This window comes from Centroberyx gerrardi, chromosome 18 (genome assembly GCF_048128805.1).
Source record: "Centroberyx gerrardi isolate f3 chromosome 18, fCenGer3.hap1.cur.20231027, whole genome shotgun sequence".
Taxonomy (NCBI): domain Eukaryota; kingdom Metazoa; phylum Chordata; class Actinopteri; order Beryciformes; family Berycidae; genus Centroberyx; species Centroberyx gerrardi.
Window position 1 is genome coordinate 8,664,441 of NC_136014.1, and position 19,637 is coordinate 8,684,077.

At 40.5% G+C, this 19,637-nt stretch overlaps 3 protein-coding genes across 5 annotated transcripts in view; 1 reads left to right on the forward strand and 2 right to left on the reverse strand.

The window, feature by feature from the left end:
- Positions 1-14,651, reverse strand: part of opn8c (opsin 8, group member c) — a 28,549-nt gene extending 13,898 nt beyond the window's left edge. The window contains exons 1-4 of the mRNA XM_071919064.2: positions 14,552-14,651; positions 12,210-12,503; positions 10,540-10,871; positions 7,882-8,369 (exon numbers count right to left, since the gene is read on the reverse strand). Coding sequence (XP_071775165.2) covers positions 7,882-8,369; positions 10,540-10,871; positions 12,210-12,503; positions 14,552-14,651 — 1,214 coding nt within the window. The remainder of the gene's footprint in view (positions 1-7,881; positions 8,370-10,539; positions 10,872-12,209; positions 12,504-14,551) is intronic.
- The window catches only part of enpp1 (ectonucleotide pyrophosphatase/phosphodiesterase 1), a 200,770-nt gene that overhangs the window by 101,249 nt on the left and 79,884 nt on the right, over positions 1-19,637 (forward strand). The window lies entirely within an intron of this gene.
- ppp2r5a (protein phosphatase 2, regulatory subunit B', alpha isoform) overlaps positions 18,034-19,637 on the reverse strand; it is a 45,772-nt gene continuing 44,168 nt past the window's right edge. For 2 of the 3 annotated variants that reach the window (XM_071919046.2, XM_071919044.2), the window contains exon 13: positions 18,034-18,912. In XM_071919046.2, coding sequence (XP_071775147.1) covers positions 18,660-18,912 — 253 coding nt within the window. In that variant the 3' untranslated portion in view covers positions 18,034-18,659. Of the gene's footprint in view, positions 18,929-19,637 lie in introns of all 3 variants that reach the window. The other variant, XM_071919045.2, reaches the window with a different exon arrangement.

Genomic DNA, 19,637 nt, shown 5'->3' on the forward strand with positions numbered 1-19,637 from the left:
AATTGGCATGCTGACTGCAGGAATGTCCACCAGAGCTGTTGCCCGTGAATTGAATGTTCATTTCACTACCATAAGCCGTCTCCAATGTCGTTTCTGAGAATTTGGCAGTACCGGGCAGATGGCAGACAGCGTGTATGGCGTTGTGTGGGCGAGCGGTTTGCTGATGTCAGCGTTGTGAACAGAGTGCCCCATGGTGGCGGTGGGGTTATGGTATGGACCAAGGAGGTATGGGCAGGCATAAGCTACGGACAACGAACACAGGTGCATTTTATTGATGGCAATTTGTATGCACAGAGATACTGTGACGAGATCCTGAGGCCCATTGTCGTTCCATTCATCCACCGCCATCACCTCATGTTGCAGCATGATAATGCACGGCCCCATGTTGCAAGGATCTGTACACAATTCCTAGAAGCTGAAAACATCCCAGTTCTTGCACGGCCTGCATACTCACCAGACATGTTGAGCATGTTTGGGATGCTCTGGATCGGCGTGTACGACAGCGTGTTCCACTTCCTGCCAATATCCAGCAACTTCGCACAGCCGTTGAAGAGGAGTGGACCAACACTCCACACGCCACAATCAACAACCTGATCAACTCTATGTGAAGGAGATGTGTCGCACTGCATGAGGCAAATGCTGCTCACACCAGATACTGACTGGTTTTCAAAAGATGCATATCTGTAGCCCTAGTCATGTGAGATCCATAGTTCAGTGCCTAATAAATGTCTTTTTTCAAGATAAAACTGCACATTTTAGAGTGGCCTTTTATTGTGACCAGCCCAAGGCACACCTGTACAATAATCATGCTGTTTAATCAGCATCTTGATATGCCACACCTGTCAGGTGGATGGATTATCTTGGCAAAGGAGAAGTGCTCACTAACACGGATTTAAACAGATTTGTGAACAAAATTTGAGAGAAATAAGCCTTTTATGTGCATAGAAAAAGTCTTAGATCTTTTATTTCAACTCATGAAAAATGGGAGCAAAAACAAAAGTGTTGCGTTTATATTTTTGTTCAGTATAGTTGTATTTATATTTTGACCAGAGTTTGCCATTTAAGTTGTTAGCTAACTTGCACTCCAAAAACTCCAAAAAAGAATTGTTTGCAGAATTAAAACTCCAATCTTCATTACCCTAAAACTATACAGATCCTCATATCCGAGGCATTCTTGGCTGATGTGGCTTGGATGAAAGTGCATATGTTACAGTCATATTTCACTCAGGTATATTTTGAGGTCACAAACGTCTATAAGAGTTCATGGACGGTCCTCCACCCAAACTGACTTCTCTTATCGTCAGTACCACTTTCTTGCTTTCATTTTGAAAACCTAGGCTAAAAATCATTTCTAACACATGTGCATACAACAAAAATTGGACTCAGGGAATATTATTAAATTCTCTGTCCCAGATCTAAGAAGTAATTTTATTTGTCAGTGCATGTATTGCCACAGAGCTGTGGGGAAAATCCCTGAGATACCTGCGGTGCTACAAGATCCCCAAGCAACTGTTATTGGAGGTTTGTAAGATGAAAAGTGAAAGTGGTCTGCGGAAGTGAACTGCCACGTTAAACAAACAGATAGATACAGTCTGCACTATACCAGAACATCCGCTAGGTTTCCATTGTATGATTTCCAAATATTCAGTTTATGCAGGTGTACGTAGATACATGTGTTTGGATATGATGCTGCATATAGAGTGTATTCCAAATCAGACCTATAGATATATAGGTCTGATTCAGGTCAGATATAGATGATAAGACAAGACAAGACAAGATGAAATGTTTCTGATCTCCTTTTAACGGTCTGTATAAGACACTGTAGCACATGTATAAAACAGTGTGTGTGTGTGTGTGTGTGTGTGTGTGTGGGGGGGGGGGGGGGGGGGGGCCGCCAATGAGCAACTCTCATTATCCATTGATGGATTCACTAGATGGACTTAAGGGCTTCCAATTATTTCCAATTCCAATCCATCACCATCACATCACCATCACCATCACATCTTTTCATGAGAGGCAATCAAGATTTCCAAGAACAGGTTGGGGGGGGGGGGGTGCAGCCAATGAGCAACTCTCATTATACACTGATGGATTCCGTAGGCAATCCAGATTTCCAAGAACAGGCCTTCATTCAGCAGGGATGATGTTCCAACATTAAAAATCCACTCACAACATTCAGATGTTTTTGTGCTTCAGAATACAGGTTCTCTTTACTGCAACCATTGGACACTAAACACACCATTTGCAACTTGAAATTACACTGAATGCATGTACTGTATCAGGAGCTTTATCAGTCAATGCTTTATTTCTCGCTCCATGTTAGCAGGGTTACTATTTTATATTTCTGAATACTGATTTGACCCTGAAGAAATTTGGAACCAATGGTTGAGCCTTTCAGTTGTTAGAGCCCACACACTGGTTAATTAGGTTACATAAAGACTCAATAGCAGCACAGAGGGAATCTGTTGTTCTCCTAATCACGGCTATACTCATTCATTTTCTAAAGAGAATGTTTTACTTTTAATTCACAAGTTCATTCATACAACACAAATAGCAAAGATTGCATCCGCCCACCCGGTTTCAGCTTCGTTTTTGTTTTTCTTTTGGTTTTATGTTATGTTTTATGTTTCATTCATTGACAGTTTGGACTTGCTTTTGTATTTTCAACCCATAAGGAGTTTGCTTCCCTCCCTCAGCTTTCACGGTAAAAGTGCTGTGACCTTTTGTTTTCAATAACTAAATTGATGAATAATAAATTAATAAATTGTTGACATGAATGCATGCCAGCAGCTCAAGCTGCTGTCCGGAGCCACTTGGAAATCAGCCACATGTGCCCGGCTGTCATGTCACCAGCCTGCTTTACAATACATACCGACTGATTGATTGACTGATTTTATTTGACAGATTTTAAAATGCACATAGGTTTGAAGGCCCTTAGGCCACAACCAAACACATATAATATAATTGTCGAGGAAGTCAACACACAATAAAGTCAATAAGACTTATTTCCATTGTGGTCCTTGTAAAAAGATACTATAGCCTTCCATTTCTACTGAATGTCACTTAAACAGAATGTGTAGGATTCTTTTTAGGTCTGTCTGTGCTATTGATCTCAAGGCCTTTTTTCAAACATTCAAAAAGATTTGAAAGTTTTTGTTTCTGGGAAATTGCCACCAGTCTCCTGTTGGTAGTTTTTAGCAATGCATGTCAATGTGGTATAAAATGATTACTCTTTCCCAAAACATTTACACATACTTCCATAGCTGGAATAGTTAGAAGATAACATTAGGTAAGATGAAACTTGGAGGGACTTCCATATGATTTTGAGAGCCCAGTTCCTTCTTGTCCTGTAGGCCTTTTATTCTTCTCAGCTACCTACAGAGATGATTTGTCAGCAGGACAACATTCAAATAAACAAATAGCGCTTATGATCTTTTGTTATTAACCTTCTGAGTTGGCCCCGGTCCTGGTAAACTCCACTTAGTCTTGTTGTGGGAAGTTAATGGTTCCCATCCAGTAGAGAAAAGCCCAGCATGTAGCCAATTCTAAGCGTGTCGCTGTTTTCATAACTGGTTTGATCTTGGCTGTCTGGTAGAGTGGCAGAGATGGACAACAGTTATTTTATCACTGAAGTCAATTATTCTAAACACTGTAGTTTATTATGTTGTATTTAAGCAGAGCAGATTGTAACCTGCGCTGCCTCCTAAACAAGGGAAAAGCTGTTTGAAAAGCAGATGGTGCTGGAAATGCCGTTCATCTGTGTGTGTGATTGGCATGAGAGATGAATTAAGCTGCTACAGAATGACATGCCGTTCTCTAAAGCCTTCCCCGGCCCAGACATAACATTGTAGCTATCTCTTTTCATAGATTACTGTTTGAACACACTCACCAAAGGCTGCTGAGCACAATGTGACCCAGCCATGCAAGTCCTCCCTTTATTATAGCTGATTGCTTGTTCGTGTTTTCCCCTTTATTTTACAGCGCTTTATAACTTCTAGGTAGGTACTTGCAATGCTTCTAATCATGATTATCGTTAATATGATAAAAACTTGGATAAAAACCTTTGATGGGTTTTCAGAGAAATGCAATTAAGTCGTAAACAGAGCTTCTGTGATTAAGGCGGGGGCTGATATTGATGGTGGGGGGAGATACTGATTTGCTCTGCAGCTATGTTCATCAATGCAGCCTATTGTGGAGAGGTTGTATAATCTGTGGCACGTAGCAAAAAGCCTGGCCGGGCATCACACCACCCACCGGAAGAGGCCTTTCACCAACAACAAGCTCTCACAGACAGAAACCACTGAACTTCTCACAGCAGCTAAGCATTGTTTGGGGTTTGTTTTTTTATTGAAATGGCAGTGTGTTTTGTCCTTGGTTCAGTGTCTGAATTCAGCCTTTCACTTCCTTGTATGTGCATGTGACTTGCTCATCACGAGTTGATGTATGTAAAGGCGGGTGGATGTTTACCATGGGCAAAATCCTGCAGCAGTAAATGATGCCTTGAGAAAGCATGTAATACTGTCTATTTCAGATATGCTGTTGTGATGATGCTCACATTTTTGAACCCTTATTTGAACAGGCGAACATGCAAATGCCACACAGAAAGAAGGCATTCTGACATATAGCAACAGACTGGGAGGATGGTGACATCTTGTTTGTTGGAGCTGAAGAGCATCATTTAGTTATTTCCTTCCCCTGCTAAACTGCCTTAGACAGGCACAGGCTCACTTCTCTATACTTCAGCCTACTGTCACATTTCAAGTTCATGCAGTGCAGGGAGCCACTTAACCAGCGAGAGAGCAGGACAGAATAATCACAGTGCAGCTCTGTCATTAACATGCATGTCCCTGTCAAATTAGTTGGACTGAGGATTAAGAGATTAGAAGGAGCTGACTCTACTCTGTGAAGGAATATTATATGAAATATATTATACATTTCTTTCCACTTATCCCTGCGCCTGTGAAATCACTAGGGAGTTAGCCTCTGGACTGCATGAAATGTGAGGAGGACATTAGAACACAAGGAGATTTCATCTGTTTATTATTCATTATTCTCTATAAACTATATATTTGGCATCATTTTCCAGGATTTTCCACCTGTAAATTACAGAAATAGATGCCAGTATGGCAAGTTTCTCACATGAATTCCATGTCACAAGGGAAAATTGTGACAGCTTTGAATAAATACTACCAACCCTTTGATTACTGTGGTCAGAACACAAAGGAGAACAAAATCACAATTAGGACAAAATCACAACTTTACTATTCATTCATATCAGAGACCAAGAACTGTAAGCAGCCACTATACATCACAGTTAGAGAAATAATTAAAATGCACAATTGGTGAGCACATATTTAGCATACACACACACACTTCATAATCGCAGTGGAGTTAATGGCAGTGTTTTTGGTAATAGCTGCAGGCTTGGCAGTAATGGTTTCAGTCTGTTAGGATGCTTGGAGGATGCGGGAGGGAAGCGCAACAGCACTTAGCAATGAATAAGCAGAGAGCCCAATGACATCTACAGCGGTGATTGCTGAATAGAAAAATTGAGTTATTATTATTATTATTATTATTATGAGTGGTTGACAGCAGAAAATGAAAAGAAATTATGAGTCTTGTTATAAGATAAAGGTCAGCCAAGGATGAAGCCCTTGACTGGTGGTGATTACACTTTCACAGATTGGATGCTCTATATTTTAGAGATGCTGAATGATTGACTAAAGGGATATATATAAAATATATATAATATATATATCGATATAGCATTTAGGAAATCAACTCTTCAAATAGACCACCAGTAAGTGTAGAGAAGCGTAAACAAATTCAGTAATCAGACTTTGAATGTCCTGCCAGAAGTATCTTTGCAAATTAATACACAATAAATTCACTGAACCATGTTTGATAACAGCACCATTCTTTCAAATGACATAACTGATTCACAAAATTGATTGATAAGGCAATATAAAGGGAAAAGTAACTGGAACATGACTTGTAAAATCAATAATTGTTTGTGGAACATCTGAAGAAGCGAAATCTGTAGTGTTATGTTGTCTTTTCTTCTTTCTGTGGTTCTTTTTCCTTGTAGTGAAAGTGTACAAAGAATTAAGGTGGACATTGCATTATACCAACATGCTATTTAAGACGGATCATATTTGCATACATGCAACCAGTGGTTTCCATGTGGATCGTGTCTCTACAGGATGTCCAGAATGATGCACACACACTTTATATGTAAAAGATGGAGCAGATCACTGAAAATTGTCATTGTGTCATGTTTTGTGCCTCAGTTATGGGTCAAATAACAGCAAAGGCCACTCTGTGTTTCTCTCTAGGCAGGGAGGAGGATAAACAATTTCAATCCAATCTGATTATTGTGCTTATAGACATGAGCATTGTTCCCTTATAGATACACACAGGCTGGTCAGGTACTTGCCACATACAGCTAACTCACTAGTGATGCTGCCGGTTTCTCTCTTTAGGCCTGTGTTACAACTGATGTTAGTAGTGAAAATGTGGCTGCATAAAACCAGTGAAACTGATTTAGTGAAAATTAAGGCAAAGAATTTGGGAATTAATTGCACTTTTTGGTGATTTGCCAACAGCACCAACTGAATTTAAAGTCACCAACATGGGTCTTTAATTCTTACTATTATTTACACCATTGACAGCAGAGATGGCCAACTATGTACAAGTTGACATGACTGGATAATAAAAAAATAAATAAAAAATAGATGTTCAGATTTGGCACACCGACAACCTCAAAATATGCAGTTTGGATGTAAATGAATGAGTGGTGAACTCTGTTAGTATGATTATTCGATTATTTATCTGTGTGTATATATAGTATAGTATACAGGCTTCCAGTGAGTTACAGTTTACTCCTCTCACTGCCCCAGTCTGAACAGCCTTCTAAACTACATGTACACCATGGTACCACTCTGTGTATCCTATACCTGGTCTACACAGCACTAGTGTGGCTATATTCTGCTTCAGTCTAAGCGTAGCTCCGACCCTTGACCTTTACCTGAAAACACATTCAGATGATGTAGCAGAGAGGTAGATGATCAGTTAGGCAGAACTGTGTCCAGTTCCGGACACCAGTGGTCAGAGTTCCCTACCAAAAGGCAAGTGACGTGAATTCATACATATTTGAGAAGTTAAATATCAAATTTCATAAATATCTATAGATATTTAAACATATAAAGACAATCATTTATGAACTTGGACATGGACATGTAGCGCCAATCCTTAAATTGCATTTTGGCTGATGGTGTCTTTATGTAGAGGATCCATAGTTAAAGGGGGATGAAACCTTAAATTCACTTTTTTCAGCTGTTAATCAACGTTCAGGGCAATTTAATGATGAAACACATCCATCCTTGTTGTTGTATTCTTGAAATGATGTTAGTGGGTATTCCACATTCATCCGTCAGGTTACCACCCCTAAAACAGGCCAGCCCACCGCAAGCATGAAGGAGGGCACAATTCCACTGTCATGTGTGAAGGTGGAAAAATGAATATCCACCAAATAGCCAATATACAATATCAAGCTAACTTTACTCTGGTCGCATACGACCCACAGCTGAATGGAACTAGCTCACGCCTTTTCTCTGTGGGCTGTTGAAGAGCATTCTGGGAACCATAGGAAATCACTAACAGAAGCAGAAGTAGACAAAGCAGGTTGAGGGAAAGTAAATACAACGAAAAGGTACATTACAACACTTCATCACAAATTAACTCCTGGAATGCATTGAACATCACAGATTGCTGATATATAACAGTACTAGAGTATCCAAAGGGATTTTCCTTTAAGAAAACAGTACAGGATGAATTATGTTCATTACGGAATTGGACAGCACCCGTTCAGTCAGAGTTCACGTAGAGACGGGCAGGAACTCTCTGACGGGTTTGTGCTCCACGCTGGAGGGCGTCACCCTGAGTTTGGACCCCAAGGCGGGGTACACCATCCTGCCGTGGAGATGGTTGCTTCCCAAGTGCCTGCTCTTTCTCCACGATTTTTCCTGCGACAAGCAAAAGCTTCTCCTTTGGACGCAGCCTCGCTCCTGGAGCTGAATGTGGATGGGATGGGGGGCTTGGAGGCCCGTGGCGGGGTGGACTCCCACCCGGTTCCCCACCAACCTGGGGCAGAGGGAGCGGAGCAGGCAGCGCAGCTCCTGCTGGAAAGTCTTGTTGAAGTAGAAGTAGATGAAGGGGTTGTAGATGTGGGAGCTTTTGGCAAAGAGGGCGGGGAAAACGAAGCCCTCGGGGGCCATGTTCCAGTTGTCCTTATGGAAGATGAAGAGGAAGGAGACCACAGCGTAGGGGGCCCAGGCGATCACAAAGCCCAGGCTGATGCAAAAAAACATCTGGAAGAAGAGGTACCATAAGATTACTACACATCATGACTGAAGACACATTAGCACTCTAACAAACAAAACCTTACTGAACCATTTCTTATGACCTACCTAGCACAGATCTTTAAAGGTGCGTTCACACCAAGCATGTCTGGAACATTTACTCCTTTAGTTTGGTTTGTTTAGGCAAGTGAGAAAGCAATTCAAATTAGGAAGCACCAAATAACCGAACTGAGATGCCTCTTTCAAGCAAACTACAGGGCGGTTTGTTAGGTGTGAGAATGTAATCTGAACCAACCACAGGAAACGACTCCAAAACGCAAGGGATTATGGGTATAAGGAGATGGATGTTGACATCTGATAGGCAGCAGGTACTCATGCTTGGTAAGCCTAGTGTAACAAAATGAACTGAAGAATGATTGTGTAATGACCACAGAAGGTAAATTACAGCAAAAGGCACAGACAAGTCTGTCATGCTTAGCTTAAATTACAGGGATTGGAGTCAGATTTGTTTTGAGTCTTCCTCTGCTGCAAAAATCTCTAACCAGGCAGGATGACAGGTCACCAAAACTCTGTCCAATAGACAAGCTTGTGGGTCCATGTGACTTTTGTTCACTTATAATTTGGCGGTGTGAACCCAAGCAAACCGAATACAAAAGTAAACTTTTCTACAATGGACCCAGAGAATACGGACTGTAGGTGTGATCGCACCCTAAATTACTTAAATGACTTAAATCACCAAGCACAATCAATGTCTTGGTGATGGGAGACATATTGAAGACTTGAGTTTCACAGTACATAATGTCACACATGGTGCAAAGCAGTGCTTAATTTGTGCCGGATCCTGCCGGAACAGGATCCAGCACCTCGCAGTTTTGGACTACCTGCATTCCGGTACTTATTTGCGTGGACCCAGCACCTCTGGTGGCATGAAAGTTTTTTTGGTTTTTGTTTGTCTGCTATGTAATAATCCCAATAGTTGACTCTTCCTTTCCCCTCCCTTCCAAAAACCTAATTGGCTCATTTCCATATGAAAACAGGTGATTACCCTATTAGAAAGTAGCAACAAGCGCATAGTAATCACGTCACATGAGTGAGCTGCTCTGCAGAGTGTGTTATGGTAAACTTCAGACAGCGTCATGGCTAAAAGACAGTTGAATTTACTGTCCATATGTCCGCTGTGTGGACTATTTTTGGAAAATTAGACAAGTGTGTTTTTTTTTTGTTTGTAAACTGTTCTCTGCTGGGACAATAACATCTAAATTCATATTTGCATAGATTAAAACAGAAATTATTTGGAGTGTGGACCTGTAAGTCCCACAGTTAAATATGTGGGACATTGCGCATGTTATGTTGAGTGTCCAGAAATAATTGGTAATATAATTGGTTGAGTGAAGGGCTGTAAGCCCCACATCAATGTGGGCATTTCAAAACCAGCGCGGTCCAGCTGAGTCTGCACATTTAGGTCTACTTCTAGCTGCATGGCATGACCATGATACGTTTTATTGTTGTCATTTCATTATTCGCTGACATTGTTTCCTACGTTCAAAGTAGATATCCTATGAAAGTATTTGTGTTGAATATTGATGCGTAACTACTCGAGCCAGAATTTGTCTGGTAAATGGTTGAAGCCATTGAAGTTTCCTTGATGTGTTTATGTATGATTAGGATGTCTCACAGCCAAGTATGTGGGCATTTTATGTTGTGCACAGCGCAGTTATATCTTTAGTCCACTACTTGAAGGGCAGGTTTGTAAAAACCCATCATTTTGGACAAAATGAACATTATGTAGCCTATGCAATAATCAAATATTGTTATAGGTCAGCAGTAGTTGGAGCTCTATGGTCATATAGTCGGTCATTTCGTAATGTTTAGGCTGTTAGGTCTACAGTAAGCTATATGGCTGCACTCCAATGCGCTTGTTGTCTTGATATGTTCTGGAACCTTTTCCCTCCAGACCGACTCGCGGGAACACCGACCCCTTGGTGTTCCGGGACCTCATCATTTACAAATTAAGCACTGGTGCAAAGACAACAGCACCTCACATATAGTGTAAGGCACAGTAAATGACAGTAAATGATAGTAAATTACAGTAAATGACAGTCAATGACAGTAAATGACAGTACAGGCAGCAGACTACACATACATACATGACAGAAACGACAAAACCAACCCGGCTCACCATGGAGAGGCGTTTTTCAGCATAACGCAGGTTGTTGCGGATGCCTCTTGCAGACAGAGAATAGGAGAAGCGGTAGACCTTGTAGAGGATCTGGCACTGGGACATCACAATGAGCAGGACGGGAACCAGTGTGAAGAAGGCGAAGGAGCAGATGACGTAGACGGCGTCCTTCACCGAGGTGTGATAGTTCCTCCAGGCGATGGTGCAGGACAGGCCGTAGGGCTCCGGGACGTACTCCCCCCAGCCGAACAGGGGGAAGCAGGACCACACCGTGGCGATGAGCCAGGTGGCACAGCACACCAGCCGGATGTTGGCTCCCTCCAGCCACACAGCTGTGAGGGGAAACAAACGCTGTTATGCCTCAAGGCTCAAAAACCTTTCTTTAACCCGTCTCCTCCCTTTCATCTCCCTAGGGTTACGGTTAGGGTTAGTTTGAATATGAGATATGTTTGAAGTATCATGTTAATCAAAAGGATTTTTTTCTATATATATATATCACAATATGGCTTACGTATGCAAAATCACATGTTAAATAATCAAACTGATATTTTATGTTTCATGTCTCATTTTGTCAGAGTTTTTAAATAAAATTTGCTTGTCATCTTCAATTTAGACAACAGAATTGTGTATTACAATATCACAATATCATCTCGATATGATTCCACTGAAAAACGATATACGATTATATTGAATTATGGCCAAGCACTACAACTCCCCTTCATGACTGAAGAGGATTTAAGAGGTGAAATCAATAAGGGGATCATGCCTTTCATCTGGATCCAGTTGATCAGTCTTTTTTAGGGACTGAGTGTATTTTATTGGTGCTCCTAATATTTAGTTCACTCAGTGTATATTCCACAGCTGTAAGTGGTTGGTTAGGGTTTTATGCAAGTGTTTTCTGTTGAAGTAAATCATTTCTCAAAAAAAAAAAAAAAAATATTATAGGAACAGCATTCAAGGAACTGAAGAGTGATAAAGGTGCTGTCTCATGTTTTCTGGCACCTAGCTACCAAAAGCATCAGGCTAAATTACAATCCCTACTTTTACCATCTTTTTACTGAAATATCTCTAATGAGGGAATCTGTGCACATATATGTATGGCGGTCATAGCAATTAAAGCTTTTTAACATTGCACATAATAGTCTCTTGGCTTTCTTTTATTTAATGTTGATACAACAGCCTGCACCAATGTTGAAAACCTGTGTAAATAAAGCACCAAAATGAAGGTTGAGATGGTCTTTGTGATGTCACTTCAAACCTTTTTCCAAAGCTGTTTTAATAAAAATTTTTACCATGCCATAATTTCATATAGTGAAGATTTTGTGCTCATTTGGGTTGACATTGAACCTTCTGCACATCACCGTCAGTCCAATACTTGCCGAGTTATATCATTTATTTTAGAAGGTTATCCAACACCCACTTCCCCTGTGTAGAAAAGTAAAACAATTAATAAAAGTACCAAAACATCTCAATTGGATTTTGGCCTAACTTTGATTAGGCCAGTCAAAAACATTCAAACTTTTCAATTTCATTTCATATTCTTCAAGTAGAATGAGTTTTTGCCCTGTCCCCTTGTCCTCTAAAGTGATGTGAAAGTGTGAATAGTACTCCAAAATGCCTAAACACCCCGGTACTCCCCCTGTCCCGCCAACAACAACAACCTCCTTCACCGTAAACCAAGCTGTAGCAGGTCTTCAGGTAGCGGATGATGCTGATGGCGGCGATGGTGAACATGCCGCACAGGCCGAAGATGTAGCCGCCCAGGCCGTAGTACACGCAGGTGGCGTTGTGTCCCAGCCAGGCGTGGTTGAAGGAGGACAGGATGGAGAGCGGGTAGAAGCAGATGCAGGACAGGAAGTCGACCACGGCCAGGTTGACGCACAGCAGCTCCGAGCCCACCATCTTCTTCCTCCTGCGGTAAGAGATCACCAGCACCAGCCCGTTGCCCACGATGGAAAGCAGAACTGGACAGCGAGACAGAAGTTTTCTCTTTGAAATATTGCTATGAAATTGTCCAAAATAGGGTTTTGTAATACGATTGGTCTAAGAGGAAACATTTTCCAATTGCCCCTATATCACAACCAAGGGATTACATTGTTCATGCGCCATTTTCATGACTGCTATGTCCGACTGACACACCAGGTAGGCCAACCTTTCTGCTGTTAAATGGTGTTTTCCCTCACTGCACAGACCAAAGTCAATAACTAAACAGAGGAGAGGTGTTAAAGATACTTCTGGAGGAGAGAGACTCGATGAGGAACTGTGGGGATGGATTTCCTGACGTTAGAGTCTGCTGGCATGGGCGCTACAGTGTGTTTCCATAGAAAACTATTTACCAGGACTAAAGTATCACGATACCAAATAACATCTACTGCACTGTAATATCAAAGACTCTTATGTTGCATATTGAAAGAGTTCTAAATAAAGCAAAAATCAAATGTCATGCTCCACAGAAGACAGCAGCTTCTGTGTTATTATATATGAACCAAGAGGCATCTTAAACACTTGTGCCATTAACTGTCAGTCATATCTGACACTGCTCCAACCTCTGAATATTAGTGATGTTTTCTGTACTTTTTGGTGATGCAATATTTGACCTGGTATATTACCATTTGATAAAATTGTGGTATGGTTGTAACATCACTATGTGCTGTGACTGCATGAATGTCAGTCATGGGGTGACTCACCTGCCCGCAGGGTCAGGTGAGTCACGCAGCATGTAATGAAGCAAACCTCCTCCTCCTCTCCTGTACTGCCCTTCACTCTCGTGTGTCACTGCGGAGCCATAGATGGATTCACCCTCCTCCTCCTCCTCCTCCTCCTCCACAGAGGCTCATTCAGGAGGAAGGATCTGCCATCCTTTGGCTGGTAGTGTGAATTTCAAGCCCTGCTTGAGGGTGCAAAGTGTTTATTTTGTTGCTTATAGCATAATGTTAGGGGGGGAAAAAAGGAATTGAAGACTATTTTGAAATGATAAGCTGAGATGGTAAAAGATGTATCCTTGTTTTGATGCAAAAAGTCCTGTTTTCATCTAAAATGCACAATTGGACCTCAAAGAAGTATAATTTTTACAGACAAAACACAACACACACACACACACACACACACACACACACACACACACACACACACACACACACACACACACAGTTACCTTGAGGCTAAATACACCTACACAGATAATGACTGGAGTGTGTTTTGTTTGTGTAAAAGCATGTGTGGCAATTAGACTTGCACCTAGCACAAAACATCCATCTTAAGTCATTTCATCTAGTATTGAGTCTTAATATCCTATGTTTTAAGTGAAAAAATCCGCAGGTGAAGTGAGATAATTTCACTTCATTCCAGTGCAAATCAGGAATTTTCATTTGTTTCAGGAATTTTGTCAGATCAACTGGCATAACCTTGATATTAGAGGAATAATTTGGCTTTTTTCAAGATAGTGTCACTCGTTTTAAGAGAATGTGAAACAGTCTCACCCCACTGGCAGATTTGTTTTCAGGTGTTTAAAGAAAAATCTGATTTTCAGTAGTGGACTAAATTGCTTATTAAGATGGATATTTCTTGCATTGCAGATTTACCCTAATGAAAAAGTCAGTGACATCTGTAGTAATCAATAATGAGTTTACAGTGCCTTAATCATACTTGATGATATTCTATCTCCTTTGGTATTTTTCCATCCCCAATGGAATCACTATTACATTCCTATATTCCAACAGGGACTTACAGTGTAGTAATCAATAGTGAATTTACAGTAGCCTACCCTTATCGTACTTAATGATATATTTTCATATCCTATAGCATCACTATATTATTCCCAACATATTTCTACAGAGACATATATTTTGCTGTTACATTTGCACACTATCCATCAACAATGTATTGCTATAGCCTAATTATTTTTGGATTAAAGATTATATAGCCTACATATAGCAATAGGCTAAATATTTTCAGGTGAGAAAGACGTTTTAAACAAATGAACAGAGAGTAAGTAAAGCCAAACACAACATACCAACCGAGAGTATGGCAAGTCCTACACAGATGTCAGCAGCAGGAGCCAGTTTGGAGGTGAAGACAGAGACGGTCCGGTTATCAGAGGAGTTCACAGGCATGTTGTTGTTGTTGTTGTTGTTGTTGCTGTTATTGTTGTAGCAGGTAAAGTCCAGTCAAGGTGGGAAACAGCAGAGCATCAGCAGCAGTGACATCCCTGCTCCTTACAGCTCACAGCACAGCGCCGCACTGAATCACACGCTCCCATCCCTCACCTGCCTTAGTATAAGGTGGACTGGACTCATCTCCGCCACCAGCCTGACGGACAACCAAGGACTTTTCCCACAGCAAACACTCCCACATAGCCTACATACATACATAGGCTAGGTACATTAAACCACGGACCTGCATTTGGTAAGACCGCGTCCCAATGAACCTGCTTAAGTGCTAGACACATAGCCTACCTGCGTACCTGGAAGATACGTTATTTCAAAAGCGAAGCGAGTGTTTGAGATTCAGAGACCTCACGTCCTGCATTCCGGTGACTTTTATGAACAAAATAACGATAAAAATAGCATGTAGGACAATAACTGCATCTGCGTATTTTAATTTCCTATAAAAAAAAGTTATTTATTAATTAATTTATTTCTTGAATGTAAATGCATTCCTAAAATTATTATAATTTCACTATTTGCATCTCGCAGGCTAATTCGTTCATATGAACTCCTTTTTTCTTTTTCTATTTTGCACGTGCGTTTGACTCGAACCATCACTTAACTGAAACATAACCATGGAAACCAATGAACTCCATTTGGTGCAACATATTTTGTTAACCGTTGTTGAAACAACAGTGATAGTAGGGGAGCTAGATTTTTTGTGTTGTTATTTTTAACAAATGTAGCCGCCTATATGAGCAGATTTTGAAATTTGATCAAAATATGGGAGAAAACAGTCATCCTTATACATTCATTCGTTATGCCCACATCTAGTGAAATAATAGGCTACTAATAATATGCCTCATTTTGCTGGGACCCCATGAACTCACCTAAAGGACCTAACCACTGTTAGATACTGAAGTGGCAGAGGCTTCAAGGCCAGCTGAATTAAAATTTATATAACCATTAATAGAAGAAGGACCTTTACAGAGAATGTGTAGGCCTCCTTCAATATTTATCTATTTGTTAATTTGTAATGTCATAAAGTCTTAACAATGACTATATATGCTATGCATGGCAGCTTTGTTTCCCACAGATGAAGTGACAATGGCAAGAAATTTTGTCAACATCCATTACAGCGTAATTTTTGATTGCCTTTTGGATAATTCAAATAAACTCAGAAAGAAAGCACTTTAACAGGTCATGGATGTGAGTAGAAAATAAGGATTAATGCACTATTCTCTCCATGCAAATATAAATATCTACTGAAAACCAGACAGGAGGCTGGAAAGCTTCTTAGCTTCTAATGTTAGAGATAGCGGGATTGGGTGCTCCACTTAAAGAGATTTAAGAGACCCAAGGCAGTCCAAAATAGGTTAAAAGCCTTTATTCTATTTAGCTATTCATTATGAAAACCGTGTCCAATGTGTTTCAGCCTCACAGCCTTCAGCAGGGTCTAGTGCCTTGGATCTGTCATTCCTCATACTAACATTTATTGTTTTGCCAATATGTCCCAGCTAAGCCTTTGCCATGTTGCAAAAAAAGAGATAGGACTTTAAATTCCAGTCACTATCATGCCTGTTGATCACATAGGAATTGCTGTTATTGTAGTAGGACAAGCCTGCGGCCGACTTATCTGGATAGACAATTCTTTTTAAGGCGATATGACCAAGAAGTATGCAACGTGTTGCAACTGCCCCTATCAGTCTTATTTATTTAGTATTACTATGGTATTGATTTAGTATTATCTCACTAGTATGAACTGCTGATATTTGTGTGGCAAATACCATGGAACTGAATCATGTATTGCAGTTTCACCTACATTTACATTACATTTTGTAAAGTTAACTGCATGCTTTTATCCAGAGCGACTTCAGTCATTCAGTAGATATAGATTCAGTGTTTTGGTGAATGATGCCTTGATGCGACATACTACTGTTGCCGAAATGTAACCTATGACCTTTCGGCTCTGGGAAGGTCTCTCTAACATTTTAGGCCAAGCTACAGACTACACTTAGTCAAAAGAACCATCTGACTTCCACATTAAAAACAGGAATTATCCTTTACTATTGCCTATGAGCTCTATGCTGGTAGGCAAGAGGAAAGGCAGAGGAAACAATCTTGCACCATCTGTTGACCTCCATGATGTACTACAGCTCAGTACACCCTGAAAAAACAGACACTAGATGTTGTGCTTTGAGTAGAAAGATAAAGTAGACTTTATTTGATGGCGTTGAAAACCTAAATAAGGTCTGCCATTACAAAACAGGTTCCCCACACAGTTGTATGTCACAGAGATTGGAATGGTGTACTGACAGAAAGGCATCGGAAAGACTGGACCTAAAATATGAACTTAAAAGTAGAGAGCAGACACTCAGGTTCAGAGGGAACACCATTCAATTTAAGAACTGTTATATTAGTCCTATGATCCAGGACAGTCCAGCTGATGTTATGAACATAAGCAACTCAACTCCCAAAGATAGAAATTGGAGAATTAAAACTCATGACATCAGGTATGAAGTCTGAAGATAAGCCATAGAGTGTGAATAGGCAAAGATGGTAAAGGTGCCTTGTAAAAACTGGTGTTAAGGAATCATTTTCTTATTCAGTACTGACATCACTACGATATAATGAAGCTCATTTGGATATAAAAACCTAAAAGCCTCCCATCCATTGTCCAATGCCAGATAACATCACAAGTTTGAGTCTTAGTTCTTTGTTTTCTGGCTTTGGGAAAGTACTGTTCATATTCTCAAATACTGACTGAACTGTCCCAGACCACAGAAATAACATGAATAAAATCTTAATTGAGTGGCAATTCCCTTTAAGTAGACTCCAACCTCACATACACATAAACACACAAAGACTCAAGCACATCCTGTATCCCATAACATTTCATCTGCAAAACTAAATCTGTTACCACGTTCAAAAATCTTTGCCTCGTTAATACTCTGGAAAAAAATATATGGCTCATTTATTTATTCATCTACTGTTATTAATTAATTCTAGTCAGGCTGGAAAAATACGGTGTATATATATATCTGTGCCCATTTCATTCGCTCTCTGAAACTCCCAGCTCATCTCAGTACTTTAGTGTAAATATGGCTGCAGGTCGTGTGTTACAACTATTAAGTTCAGCTTCATGTATTCACCAGATAAAAAAAAATATATACCGACACCCGAAACACAAGAAAGACCTCACGAATATGACATTCTCTAATGTCTCCAATGGAGACTTTGAATAAGGTTTATCTCCAAAGTCGTAACCAGAGTCATTGATAGAGATATCGATTTATATCAGGGATGTCGTTTCTCAGGATTATTTTTTTTTTTGGCCATGCAACTCCCATTCACCTCCAGTGGGAGATGACCGTCTTCTGGCTTTTTTTCTACTCCTGATCGCACCCCTGCTATGTACATCAATAGATACGTGTCTATGTATGGGTCTGGTCCCATCCGCCCCGATCCTCCCAAAGCTCGCACCTCCCTTCTCCCTTAAGGTTTGCACCCCTGTGTTGGCAGCAGTGAGGAAAAGCACATAAAAAATAGACAAAATCTTAAAATAGCAATTCAGCTTCTCTAAGTGCAGCACAATCGGAAACATTAATTTCAAGTCATTATTATTTTCTCCACTCCCGTATATCATACAATGAATATCACAAAAAAAAAAAAATCATTTTCAGTTAAGAAACTAAATGTGAAAGGATAAATCTTTGATCAGACAAAAAAAAAAAAAAGAACAATATACTGCAGCCACACTAACATCCAAAAATAGTCTTAAGTTGAAATATATATTTTCTGCCAAAGAATTGCTGGCATTTTAAGTCACTCTAAATAGATTTAATATACTGATGAGGTGTAACTTGTGTTTTTACCATCTCTTTAAAGTTCCTCCCTCTTTCCACCCCCCACCCTCTCCCTGACAGTCCGTATACGGTGTCAAACCGTTATGGAATAGAAAACTTAAATCCTGTGTCATTTGGCACATGGGGTGCTCTCACTGGTTGCCGCGGTGACGTCAGGATCTTTGTCGTCTGTGGCGACGGCAACGGCGTCGCTCTTGTCCTGGTTGTCGTGGGGATTATTGTTGCTATTGTTGTTGTTGTTGTTGTTGTTCTGGGCGTTCTGAAGCCCGTGGCTGTTGTTCTGTACCAGAGCGGTGTTGCTGAGCCGCAGCTCCTCAAGCTTCTTCCACAGCTCCTCCCTCTCCTGCTCCTTCTTCTTCTCCCTGGGAAGACAACACACTGAATCCAATTATAATTTACACAGGATTCAGATAGTACAGAGGTTCAATGTGGTTTGAAACTGCTCTAGGCAACTTTGAACGTAGGCGGCTCCAAATGGCAGCGAGAGGTAGCTGTTTGAACTTCAATACCCAGAAATGATGTAATGTTACATTAGTGGGGGGGGGGAGATTAGGGGGAAGGGGACACTCTTCTCTATTGCAACTTTGTGATTTAGGCTGAAACGATGGGTGTATTTTTACATAAAAATCTTGCCTTGTGCAACTTTGAGGTTTAACACACATACAACCACACCTGAACGTACATGCACACACACACATTTTACGGGTTTTGTTTTGTTTTTTGTTCAGTGGTTTAGTTTGGTGGTTTTCTTTCCCATGACTACATATTCAAAGGGCATGAAAAGCATGGGACACTCAATACCTGAATGCTCACACTGTTGCCATTGATTATACAACTATAGCAATGTTATCAGAAGCAGGCATGAAGTGATGGTTGTTTTACATATGAATCTTTCCTTACTGCTTATCTAATTGAGAAGTTCACATTTACAAACATGCAGCAGAGAGATTTTATAATATAAACAAAATCATTAGATCAGTGGTTTTCAAATCCTGGTCGTCTGGACTCAGAGCCTTGCTGGTTTTCATTCTGGCCATCTAATCAGACTGATTTACACCTGGGACGGCAGGCGAATGTAATTAACTAG